The sequence below is a fragment of the Xiphophorus couchianus genome, chromosome 21 (assembly GCF_001444195.1).
Source record: "Xiphophorus couchianus chromosome 21, X_couchianus-1.0, whole genome shotgun sequence".
Lineage (NCBI taxonomy): Eukaryota > Metazoa > Chordata > Actinopteri > Cyprinodontiformes > Poeciliidae > Xiphophorus > Xiphophorus couchianus.
In genome coordinates this window covers 16,725,731-16,737,846 of record NC_040248.1, presented here as the reverse complement: position 1 = coordinate 16,737,846, position 12,116 = coordinate 16,725,731, and the positions used below count along the sequence as shown (strand labels likewise).

The window sequence follows — 12,116 nt, the reverse complement described above, 5'->3', positions numbered from 1 at the left end:
GTCAGCTGCTACTCCTCTATTTAAACTACAATAAGTAGATGAACACAACTTGATCACTGTTGTGTTTTCTTGTTCCGTACTCATATTTGCAATGAAACACACTTCTTTTCGTTAGATAGCTGTGTTCGCTTAATTGCTAACGTTCAGGTTATAAACTTCCTCACTTCCATTGGTTAGAACAGTGCTGCCTATACACAAGAACTCGCTCTCACTGCCCCCAGTGGACAACAGCAGTAATAACATGCTATATAAACAGAAAGTGACAGGATACAGAACTTGCCACTGTGCCTTTCAAAGTAAATTAGAAAACATGAACACATAACACAAAATAACTCAAAGATAAGTTAAGATGAGAACAAGCACACATTTTCTTTAGGTTTTCTCTGTGTACTGCAAACTCATTAAATGCATTAGAAGCTTGATTAAAAAACAACCGGTCAAATACGGAAAATATTCAGTTAACACAACCTCTCTTTCTTTTCTTTTATATATATATATATATATATGATTTATTTTTATTATTATTATTTTTAATATTAGTCTTCAGTATGTTGCAGTTGTCCTCCTTTCCAATTGTTGGCGCTGTTTCCACTCATTATTCCTAAGAATGTGCATGTCCCTTTAATTCAGCTCACATGGAACTCCTGGCCGGTGCTCTGTCCCGCGTGCTGTCCAAACGTTCCAGAGCGGATCTGACCGAGCCAGAGACTGATACCTGTCATTGCTACTCAGTGACTCCTCACAGTCAGACACACGCGGTTTTTTTCAAGGGGTTTTTCTCTAACAGACTCTCGAGTTAGCATTCCGACCAACAGCAAAAGACTTTGTTTACATGACTGGGGCCACGTCGCGAAAGGACCGCGTACTCTTCAGTCCGTGTTATTGAGCGATATTTACACGTTAACGGTCGCCTAAAGAGCTGGTGGAGATTTCATCGAAACTATCAAGATGATAGAAGAGCTCGAGCAAATCCTGTTACAGCTGACACAGCCCGACAATGCCATTATACAGCAGGTAATAACTGAAGCTAGCTTTTTTTTTTTTTTTTTTTTTTTTTAGCTCGTGTCTAGGGAAAGCCAGATAACTGCTAACAGCGGTTAGAAATAACAGCTCGGGAGTTAGTTAGGTTAGCTAACTTAACGGTTGAAATCAAATGACAGTTTAACGGTCAAGCGGTTTGCTTAGATACGCTCAAGATCACCTGAGCAACCGCGTATTTATGTCTACTGTCTGTAAAGTTGGAGTAATGAACATATGCTGTTGTTCTGTCAACCTAAGCAGTTTTTTGACGACACCCCCAATTCCCCTCCCTTGTTTAGGCCACAGTCCAGCTGAAACAGGCTTTCAAAGACCCAGCTATAATACCAGCCCTTTGTGCTGTCATGAGTGGCTCCCAAAACCCTGAGGTATGTTGAAGCAGTTATAGCATGTGTTGCTATAGAAACGCCATTGTTGAGTAGGTGTTTGAAAAAAAAAAAAGCCTGTGTTCACTTGATGAAACTCCTCTTGTGTCCTATGATATTTGGCAGGTTAAATCATAAGCTTGATGTTTTATTTATTTATTACCACACAATTCAAGACCAAGACAACAGTGTTTGCACATACGGCAAAAAAGTCAAAACATTTCTACATGTCTGCATGGGGGTTGGACATATACATAAACAAGGAGTTTTTTAAGCATATTATTCATAATTTAGATGATTATGGCTTGCAGCGATTATTACTATTGTCATTGTAAATTCAGCAACATCTACGTGTTCTCTGATTTGCTGCTTGCATGCAGATTCGCCAGTCAGCCGCGGTGATGCTGAGGTTAAGAGTGAAGAAACATTGGAATAAGATCAGCCCTAATGACAGAGAGAGGTCTGCTTCTTCTCTTTAATGAAATATTAGAATTGTCCTACTAAAATCAACGTCACCCAGGCCTGGTTGTGACTCTGTTTACCTTTTTCTTCAAGCCTAAAAGCGGTGGTGCTCCAAGCCTTCTCCCTGGAAGCAGAGTAAGCGCTTGATAAATCCAAAGGAATAACACGTTAATGTGTACTGCAGATTAACACCGCGTAATGTTCCATATTGATGCGTTGCAGACACAAGGTGCAGCACTCTCTCTCCCAGCTGTGTGCAATGATGGTCAAACATGAAACCCCAGACCGCTGGCCCGCTCTACTGCAGCTCCTTAACCAGTCCACCAAGAGCGCCAATCCTCACGACAGACGGGTACACCTAACGTTTAACAGCTACAATTCATAATGTTTTTTATGCTATGTTGCTTGCATGTTGCTCTTGGTTTTAGTTGGTCATTTCAGCTGTCTTGTCCCGACAGGTTGGCCTCCTGCTGCTGAATAAAGTTATAGAATCCAATCCTGAACCTTTCAAACCTCACTACTGCCAGCTGCTGCACCTGTTCAGCACCGTGCTGCAGGACTACAGCAACCCCTCAGCACTCTACTACTGCATCCTCACCCTCACCGCCATTACTGCGTACACCGGCACCGAAGAGATGGTGAGCAAGTTTAGCTCACCGTTTGGCCTCTCCTGGCTAAACGGAAGTGGGAGGTGCCAAACATAAGAGTTAAAACATTTTGTGCTTCAATTAGAGGTGGGCAATATGGACTTAGAATATTATCACAATATTTTTAAAATGAAGATAAACTATGTTCTAAAGTACTTCATTTTTAGGCAACTGCATGAGAGAAAATATTAAAATTAACCTTTGGCCAATTTTTTAAAACATCAACTGAATTTTTTTGAGACGACAGTAGTTAAAAATTCTTGTCATGTCAAGATTTTCATGATGAATGATATGATGAATGCCCATACCTAGTTTCAATTATTATTATTTTTATGTTCTTCAGGGTTTTTTTTTTACTGACTTATTTGACAATTTACTTTGTTGTTCTGCAGAAGGAAATGCGTGCCATCATTCCGAGTCTGATTCTTGCTCTGAAACACCTCATCAAGGCAGACGAGGTAACTTCTTTTCAAAGCATTTCCTGTTTTATTCAGATGTTGCTGAGTCAGATTTGCCTGAGGAGACATGCAGTGTTTTAACTTGTAGGTTTTGTGATGCTTGTCTGCTCAGACCCAAGCCATTGAAGCCATGGAGGTGTTAATTGAGCTCATGGAAATTGAAGTGTCCATCATTGTCCCCCACATCGCAGACATTGTCCGCTTCTGCCTGGAGGTGAGATGTAAATTTGATCATTTTTTAACTCCCGTATTATCTCCTGAAGTACTGTAGTTTTAAATGAGCCTGTGTCTCAATGCGAGTTTGTGTTTTAGGTGGGAAGTGACACTACGCTGAGTGACTCTTTGCGAGTGAAAGCGCTCTCCTGCATCACCTTCCTCATCAAGCTGAAAAGTAATGTAGGTAGAAACGCTCACCCCCCCACCGATAGCTTGCAGTTTATCCTCTCTTTGACTAAGTAATAACAAAAAGCAAAAATCTCCGTAAATTCTTTGTTTCTTACAGTCGGTGTTGAAGCTGAAGCTACTAAATCCCATCCTGCAGAGCATTTTCCCCATTCTGACTGCAGCGCCCCCGCCTGGCGAGCAAGACCCAGAGGATGAAGAGGACGACGGTGGCGACCCCAATGACAGCGACAACCCCAAACACGGCGCGGCTCAGGTTGAGATAAGGGATGTCAACATCACTTAGCGCGTCAGAAAAAGCTTTGACTTCATACTTTTTTTTAACTTTTTTTTTTTAGATGATTGACACTATGGCGCTCCATATGCCTCCAGACAAACTGTTTCATCAACTTGTACGTCATTCAGATGTTAATTATCATCAGTTTATCCGCGCCGTATGAGCTTTCTAATGTGTTAACTGCATCCTGTCCTGTTAGGTGCCTCTAACTCAGGCCTGTCTTAGCAGTGAGAACCCTTATCAAAAGAAGGGCGGTCTCATGTGTCTCGCTGTGCTGGCTGAGGGGTGTGCAGACTACATACGCTCCAAGTATGTTAGAAAAGGATAAATGGTCAAAATGCCCAACTGATGTAGATGTGAGTCTGATGAAGTCTGTGTGTGCTTAACAGGATGCTGTCATCAGTGCTGCAGACTGTCTGCCAGAGTCTGTCAGACAGCAATAGGGTGGTGCGCAGCGCCGCCCTTTTTGCTCTCGGACAGTTTTCTGAATATTTACAGGTGGGTGGTTTTAATCACAAATACATGTAAAATATACTTTTACAGAGGTTAAAAACAAAGAAACGCATACCTCCAGAAGAAGCTCCACCATTATTGGCATGTTTGATTGTTCCTGAACCAAATTGCATGCTAGTACGCTAACACACCTCATGTGAATATAACTGACTGTCTTTGTATTTCATTCTGCACCTTTCAGCCTGAAGTGAGTAAGTACTGTGCAGAGTTGATGCCTTTGCTGCTGGGATACCTCACGTCCCTGAACGAAGCCAAGATCGGCCACGTCACAAAGGCGTTTTATGCTCTGGAAAACTTCATGGAGAACCTGGGTAAGAAAGGTTAATTCACAAACTATAAAGCTGATCTCCAATCCAGGCCTTAAATAATCAGCGTTTTTGACAGAACTCAAATTTGATTTTGAAATTTTCCTTTTTAAAGTTTCCTGACGGAATAATTTATTAACTTGAATCTTTATGTACTTTTTTTTTTTTTTCTTTAAACAGGATCTGATATTGAGCCCTACCTCCCCACCCTGATGGAGACCATGTTGTCTGCCCTCAGGAATGCAGAAGACCTGAAAATCAAAGAGCTGGCCGTGTCGGCTATAGGTGCTATAGGTGAGGATTTATTCAGAGTCAAACTTTCTGAAAGCAACCAGAAGGCTCTTACAAAAAAACAGGTCCATGTCTTCTTCTTCATTATCGTCTTTTATGTTCTCAGCTAATGCAGCCAAGGAGTTGCTGGTTCCCTATTTCCCTCCAGTGATCGAAAGCCTGAAAGGTTTTCTCATCGCCACCACAGAGGAGATGAGGCCTCTGCAAAATCAGTCCCTCGGTAAATAAGCCACATTTTTTTTAATTCAGTTCTCAATCCAAAACTGACGACAACAAACTTGTTGTCCAGGTTGTACCAATGACAGTCTCGACTTGTTCCTGTTTTCAGACACTCTATCTGTACTGGCCCGCATGATCGGCAAGGAAGTCTTCAGTCCTCTCGCTGCAGAATGTATTCAGCTCGGACTCAACCTCACCGACACCATCGACGATCCCGACCTGCGACGATGCACGTATGTCATTTTCTTTTTTGTTTTGCCCCTGCTATTAAGCCACACCAAACGCCGCATGCATAAAATAAACCAAATTCACTCTTTGGTTTTGCTTGAACTCCAAAAACCTAAAGTCCGAGGGAACAGTTTTTGTGCTGAAAGTGTTTTTCTAAGAGTTTCCTCCCTCTTTACAATCAGGTATGGTCTGTATTCAGCTGTCTCCACCGTCTCGCCCGAAAGCCTGATCCCCCACCTCACTGCCATAACAACTGTGATGCAACTCGCTCTGAAGTCTAATGAAGGCATCACGGTACAAAGTGTTCACACACACACACATGTCCCTCTGCGGGTATTCTCTGAACTGAAGTCCACTATGAAAACTGATTTCTAGGCCCACCTCGATGAAGACAAGACCTTCGTCCTGCTCGACGACGACGACGACGACGATAACGGCAACAACGCAGGAGGAAAAACCGACGAGGACTTTTTGGAAGACGACTCGGAGGCAGACATCCACGACGTCGCAGGGTGGGTTCTGCCACATAATCACTGCCACATCAGCTGGTCAGAAACGGATCGCTGTCATTCTGCTTTGTCTCATGTGTTGCAGGTTCAGCGTGGAAAACGCCTACATTGATGAGAAGGAGGATGCCTGTGAAGCCCTGGGAGAGATCGCCTTAAGCACAGGGTAACACATGTTCACTTTCTGCTGCTTTGAATATTTGATTTTATTTTTTTCCCAGTACTTGCTTGTGGAATATTCACCTGTTGTTGCTCCGGGCTGTCACCGCAGGGTCGCCTTCCAGCCTTTCCTGGAGTCCAGCTTCCAGCAGGTGTTTGAGATGAGAGATGTAAGTCACTCTGGATGTTCGCTCAGCCTGGTCACAATGTCTTTGACTGGTTCCATTCAGTTCACTAATTTATGGTTCCAGTGCAGCTTATAACCTTTTTAAACTTTAATTCATGGTCAGAAGAAAAAATGTCTCTAACTAATCTATTCTTTAAAGTTGTGTTGATATCTGTAATCCAAACACTAGTTTTCTGTATTATGCAATTTATTTACAGGGTGTCATTACGTCCTTAAAATGTCTTAAATTTAAGTCAAAAGTAGGTTGGCATTTAATATGTTATTTAATCTTGTATGTTCCAAGTGGGTGTTTTTTTCTCGAGGAACTCAAAGTTTGAGTCGCCCTCAAGCATCTTTATTGGGTTCTGTGACTCGATATCGTTGAGGCTACCACTGACCAGCTGCTAATATACCGTTGCTAGCTAGCTTACCCGTGTGTCCGTCATGGGTAAGTGCAAATTTATTGCCAGCTGGCTGGACATAGATTGGTCATTTCTGTGGATATACAGGTCTTGAATCCCATTGATTATGGTCTTTAAAAGTCTTAAATGTTACTTGGTGAAGCCTGCGGAAGTCCTGAAGGTCAATTCAGGTTATTTTATTCATAATTACTCGAACAGTATTACCACATGCTTAAACGAAATGACAAAAAAATCATTTTTTAAATTAAGTTCATTCTTATACTGAAAAAAAAAATTCAACATGAAGAAATGTTTTCCTTAATAGACTATCTGCAATAATTTTTGTGTTGCTCTTTAGGTAATAGCCTTTTTTTGGTTGTATGCTTTGGTTCATTATTCGGTTGGAAGACCCACTAATGACTCAGTTTAAGTCATCATTTACTAATTTGATGTTTATAAATGTTCATAAACGATGTTCCTTTTTCAGTAAAATTAAAGCAGTAGTTTGGGATACAGTTGTGATTTAGCTAAGAACAATCTAAAAATGGGTTTTAGGTTGTCTCGCTAGCTGCAAACGTGGACAGCGTTGTATTACAGCTGTCCCCTTCCTTTGTCTGCTGCCTATTGTTTAGCTTTGTGCATAACTGCAAAACCTTAGTGGCAGAAAGATGATATATAATGAGTGTGTTATTGACCGCCCGCTCACCGTTATTGATTCTACAGTTGCAGCGTCAGAAAACGAACAGCCCAATATTTGCTGCCGCAGGAAACTCCAGCAGTACTTTTTCTAATGTGTGCTTTGTGTTTCCATCGTGGGGATTTGCTCGGAGCAGCACTAATAATGTGTTCTCTCCACAGTTTCCCCACGAGGACGTCCGCCGGGCAGCACTGGGTGCTCTGGGTCAGTTCTGTCAGGCTCAGCACAAAGTCTGGACTGAGAATCGCACTGAGACCAACCACCAGGGTAAAGCAGAATATTATTAAATGAATATTTCATAATTAATAGCCAGCGACGTTAAAAACATTCTCTTCTTCTTTCCCTCCCGACTCTCGGGCTCATCAGCCCTGATGAAGTTGATGGACGTGGTTCTCCCGTGCTTTGTGGAGACGGTGCGGATGGACCGGGAGCGGCCCGTCGTCATGGGCGTCCTGGAAGCCATGAACGCCATGATCAAGTCCTGCAAGGAGGAAGTGTTCAGAAACCCTTCACACCTCAAGGAGATCAGCAACGTCATCCGAGACGTGCTGAAGAAAAAGGTGAGGGGGGGATGGAACAGGAAGCTGGAGTAAGTTTCGATATTAAAGAATTACAAGAGCCAAGTGTTTTCTCTCTTCGTTAGACTGCTTGCCAAGACAGTAGCACCGACGAGGTTGATGATGAAGAACAACAGGTACTTCAACTATCAATGTTCCACTCTGTTTAGATTTAAATAGTTGAATAATACCTCAGTTTTTGTATATAATTTATTTCACATAAAGTGCAAATGTTTGTCCACCAAGGGAGGTGGTATTTATTGCACTCTTTATTGCGTTTTTGTTTCAGGCAGAGTTTGATGCTATGCTGCAGGAGTTTGCAGGAGAAGGGATTCCCCTGGTGACCGCCAGCGTTCCCGCAGAAAAGTTTGCTCCTTACCTTAATGATCTAATGCCTCTCATCATGAGCAAAGCTGTAAGTCTAAGAAAGCTGACACAGATGTGGATTATTAGTTAGGCTGATGCGAACTTAAATCTGTCTTTTTCTAAGTCACACTTCATGTTGTCTTTTGGAATTACTGGTGACAAAGATTTAATATGGGCAAAACGTGGTTTTATTATTGACACCTTATAAACAAAAAGAAGTCCTCCATGAATTATTTGATGGATGGATAAATCCATAAATGGAGAGGCAAATAAATTAATCAGCATTTACGGAATACAGTAAAGGATTAAAATATGGAAATGCAATATAAATATTTTAATGCTTTCTATTTTTTATACATTTCCAGATCTCGAAAAAATACTTAAATTAGGGATCATAGAGGTGCTTGAAATCCTTGAAAATGCTTGCATTTCAATTAATGTTCTCAAGATTTAGAAAGTGTTTTAGTTCTGTTTAAAGTGCTTAAAATTCAAGCTGCTGTTTTATTCTAACATTCGATTAAAAGCCTAAATTTTGAATGCATTATTTACAGTTGAAACCAGATATTTTCTTACACCTGATGAAAAAACAAGGACACATTTATTCTTTTACTGTCTGAAGTTAAATCAGGTCAGATATGTCATATAATAGTGAATTGAAAAGGTCGTTTTTAGTTCTGTAGTTTTTCTTTTTCTTATGATGATGGAAAAGTTCGAAAACTAACCTTGAATACTATTGATAAGTGCTTGAATTTTGTTGTGGAAAAAGTGCACAAACCCTGTTCAATTCCAAACCGTTACTGTTGCTTTGTGAAATATATATATACACGTTTCTTCTTATTTGGATGCTTTTTAAAAATGTTTTTTATTTATTTCCTTTTTTAATTTTCTTAAAAGAAATCGTCCTGCACGGTGGCCGATCGCTCCTTTTCCTTGGGGACGATTGGAGAAATCCTCCACGCTCTGGTGAACGTGTCAGGAGGCCGGGGGGTGGCGGGCCGACTGTCCAATCGCCTGCTTCCCGTTCTGGTCGCCGGAGTGAAGGACAGCGACGCTGAGGTCCGCAACAACAGCGTGTTCGGGCTGGGATGCCTGGCTCAAGCTGCCGGACCGCTCGTCGTGTCGTATCCTTTTAATCTGTCCGTGTTTCCCGTGACTCGTGGGTTCCGCCCTCCGTAACGCTTTGAGTCGATCCTTATCGGAACGCCACGCAGAGACTATCCCATGATGCTGTCTGTGTTTTCAAACATGCTGGGCAAGGAGTCCGACCTCCGAGTGATCGACAACCTGTGTGCTGCCCTCTGCAGGATGATCATGAGCAACGTGGACGCCGTCCCTCTGGAGCAGGTTGGTTCCACTTTAACGAGCCTTGCTTCGCATTCGTGCGGAAAATTAGCCAAATAAAAAAAACTGTCCACAACATGAGTATTTTTAATTACAGGTTGTAACTGCTCTGGCGACACATCTTCCACTTAAAGAAGATCAGGAGGAGAACCAGACGGTGTTTAACTGCCTGACGATGCTCTACAAACACAATCCTGTCCTGGTACGGCAGAAACCCACTTTCTGTTCAACACTCCTGCTCCAGAATGGAAAATAGTTCACACCTGCCTATGTTTTTGTCAAAGCAGGGCATACAGTCACTGTAAAAATCCCTCTTTTTATTTTAAGACCTCTAAAAACAATCTAAAACCACTTAAAAATAATGAAACTACAGAAGTTTTCTCTATTTTAGAAGTTTTCAGCAGTAATGACCTGAAGTCATTTCTTCTAACGTTTACATTCTGCACTGCAAAAAACAAACCTTTCCAAGTTGTTTTGGTCTAGCTTCTAGTGCAAATATTTTTGATTTAAGACAAAACTAATGGACAAGTAACTTTTCAGCAAGCTTGTTTTAAGTCAGTAATTCTGTTATGGTAATGAAATGGTGCTAGTAATAATTTCATGGGCAAAATGTCTTGTTAGAAGTGAAAAAAAATCTGCCTAGTACTTTTTCATCAATATGAAGGAATTATTTATTTAAAACAAGCTCATCTATCTCGCTGAAAGGTTACCTGTTTGTTTTGTCTTATTTCAAGAGTACTAAGACATTCACACTAGAAACTAGACCAAAAATACCCTTCAGTGTATTTTATAGCCCTGAACCAGACACTCGACAACCTTTGTGTCCGTTTCATCTTTTATTATATTTCTTAAATATTATATTTCATGTAAAAACCTAATAAATGCAGCATAAGACAAAGTTTGTGTTTAGAGTCCAAAGGCTCAGAAAGCTCTGTTGCTCTTCTTCTCTTGTTTAGGTGGTGAAGTTAATCAAGCCCATTGTTGCTGCTTCCAGTCACGTCGTTGGCCACAAGGATGTTGATAAAGGTGAACCTCATTCATCTGTGATCTCAGCCGTCGATGACCGTTTGAAAATATGTGGTGCTGCAGTTGGGATTCAGAGCTGCCGTCTGTGCAGAGCTCTTCAGTATTCAGTTCAGCTGCACTAATCTGTCTTCAGTGATTAGCTGTCCACACCGAGTCTTAGCTTGCCTCTCATCTTCTCTCCCAGAAACCCAGAGCACCGTGGTTTCGCTGATGAAAGAATTGGCCCACAAGCATGGTGCAGAGTTCCAAGCAGCGGCGGCCTCCCTCCCCGCAGAGCAGCAAGCCAAACTCGGCGCTGCCGTCACCTCCTCGTAGCCCCAACACGTTCCTCGTCTTCCCTTCAAACAGTAAAACAGTCTGACAGGACAACGAATGTTGCACTGTAGGAGGGGAAGGGGGACGTTTGTCTGTTTGACATAAATATAGCACTTCAGCCACTCTACTGGTTTTACTGCATTCATAAGTTCTTTGTCTAATTTATTTGCATCCCAGTCTCTTGTGTTAAACGTTTCCAAGTTCATTCGGTATTTAGAAGTTCTGTTTAACATTCTCTTTGAGTTCTGGTTTTTGTTGATCTTGTAAAATTATCATTTTCACTCAAACAGCGACAAAGTTTACAGTTTCCCCCAAGTGGTATGAGGTAAGGAGTTTAGATTACTGATTAATTTCCTGATAAGTTCACCAGTTTTTGTTCTGAACTCATTTAAGTGCCTATTTTTTTTTCCATAATCTTATGCAAAGTAGAGACTGTTTAACCTATGAAGTCAATTTCCACTGCCTCATACAGAGGTCTCTTTGTAGTTTTACACCATTAGTGGTCTAATACCACCTCACAAACTAGAATTCACTCAAAAAACTCTTACTGTTTTCTGATTTAGACGGTTATTATTGCTCAGTAAGTTATCCTGTCAGTATATGCTGCACATCTCCCATCTTATGATCACACGTGTTGCAGAAAGTATAAAACAAAATAAAACAATTGCACAAAAGCTACCGTATTGCAACTTTCATATCTGGTTAACGTTGTAGTTACTTGATGTTTAAAATTGAAAATGCATTTGAAAAAACACCACAAAAAAACAAAATTTTCCAACATGTCAACTCTGATTTTGTCAATAAATCTACTCCTTGTTGATTCATGTTTGTTTTTTTTCTTCTTCTTTGTTTTGTGTTTTTGTTATCCTGTCACGCATCAGATGTCTCGTTGATCCTGAGCCTCGTTGATCCCAGGCTGACGGTTTTCCAGGCCTAACGTCATGGTCATCTCCACAGGCTTCAATTTGTTCTCCCCTAGGGCAAAAAGACATTGTTGTGTTATTGCCCTTGTAGATGAGAAACAAAAAAGTAAATTCCCGCCAAAGAATCTCAGAAATTCTAACAAATTCTAAAAAAAAAAAAAAAAAAAAGAGAGAGAGGAAATTTCAGAGTTAGAACATTTGCTGGAAAAACCTTACCTTTTTAAGCTCAGAAAACTTCCAAAAGTCAAAAAAAATCTTGACTTTTGGAATGTGAAAAAAGTTTGGGCTTTTTTCTACAATGTTTATCATATCGTCTTCAATGGCCCTGTAAGCCGTTGTACACCTCTGTACAATCACTTGCAAATGTTCTCAGACTTAGTTATGTTACAACCATATACTTACTAGTGCTTTATGAAAAGGAAAGAAAATAATGCATAGTTTTCAGACTAGGACC

At 41.0% G+C, this 12,116-nt stretch overlaps 1 protein-coding gene across 2 annotated transcripts; it reads left to right on the top strand.

Moving 5' to 3' along the window:
• Positions 1–634: 634 nt before the first annotated feature.
• ipo4 (importin 4) lies at positions 635–11,395 on the top strand. 2 transcript variants are annotated; one of them, XM_028004562.1, is made up of 30 exons: positions 949–1,014; positions 1,320–1,406; positions 1,784–1,863; positions 1,959–2,000; positions 2,088–2,217; positions 2,324–2,503; positions 2,905–2,970; positions 3,083–3,184; positions 3,283–3,366; positions 3,473–3,628; positions 3,711–3,764; positions 3,849–3,958; positions 4,039–4,147; positions 4,344–4,473; positions 4,648–4,761; positions 4,865–4,978; positions 5,087–5,210; positions 5,388–5,499; positions 5,581–5,717; positions 5,800–5,877; positions 5,983–6,040; positions 7,296–7,401; positions 7,501–7,694; positions 7,778–7,828; positions 7,981–8,106; positions 8,952–9,178; positions 9,269–9,401; positions 9,496–9,600; positions 10,355–10,424; positions 10,609–11,395. In XM_028004562.1, the coding sequence occupies exons 1-30, from the start codon at positions 949–951 to the stop codon at positions 10,737–10,739; spliced, it is 3,276 nt and encodes a 1,091-aa protein (XP_027860363.1). In that variant the 3' UTR covers positions 10,740–11,395. The 2 variants fall into 2 exon arrangements, with proteins under 2 accessions (XP_027860364.1, XP_027860363.1); XM_028004563.1 differs by lacking the exons at positions 1,320–1,406; positions 1,784–1,863; positions 1,959–2,000; positions 2,088–2,217; positions 2,324–2,503 and having other exon boundaries at positions 635–1,014; positions 10,609–10,739.
• Positions 11,396–12,116: the final 721 nt, after the last annotated feature.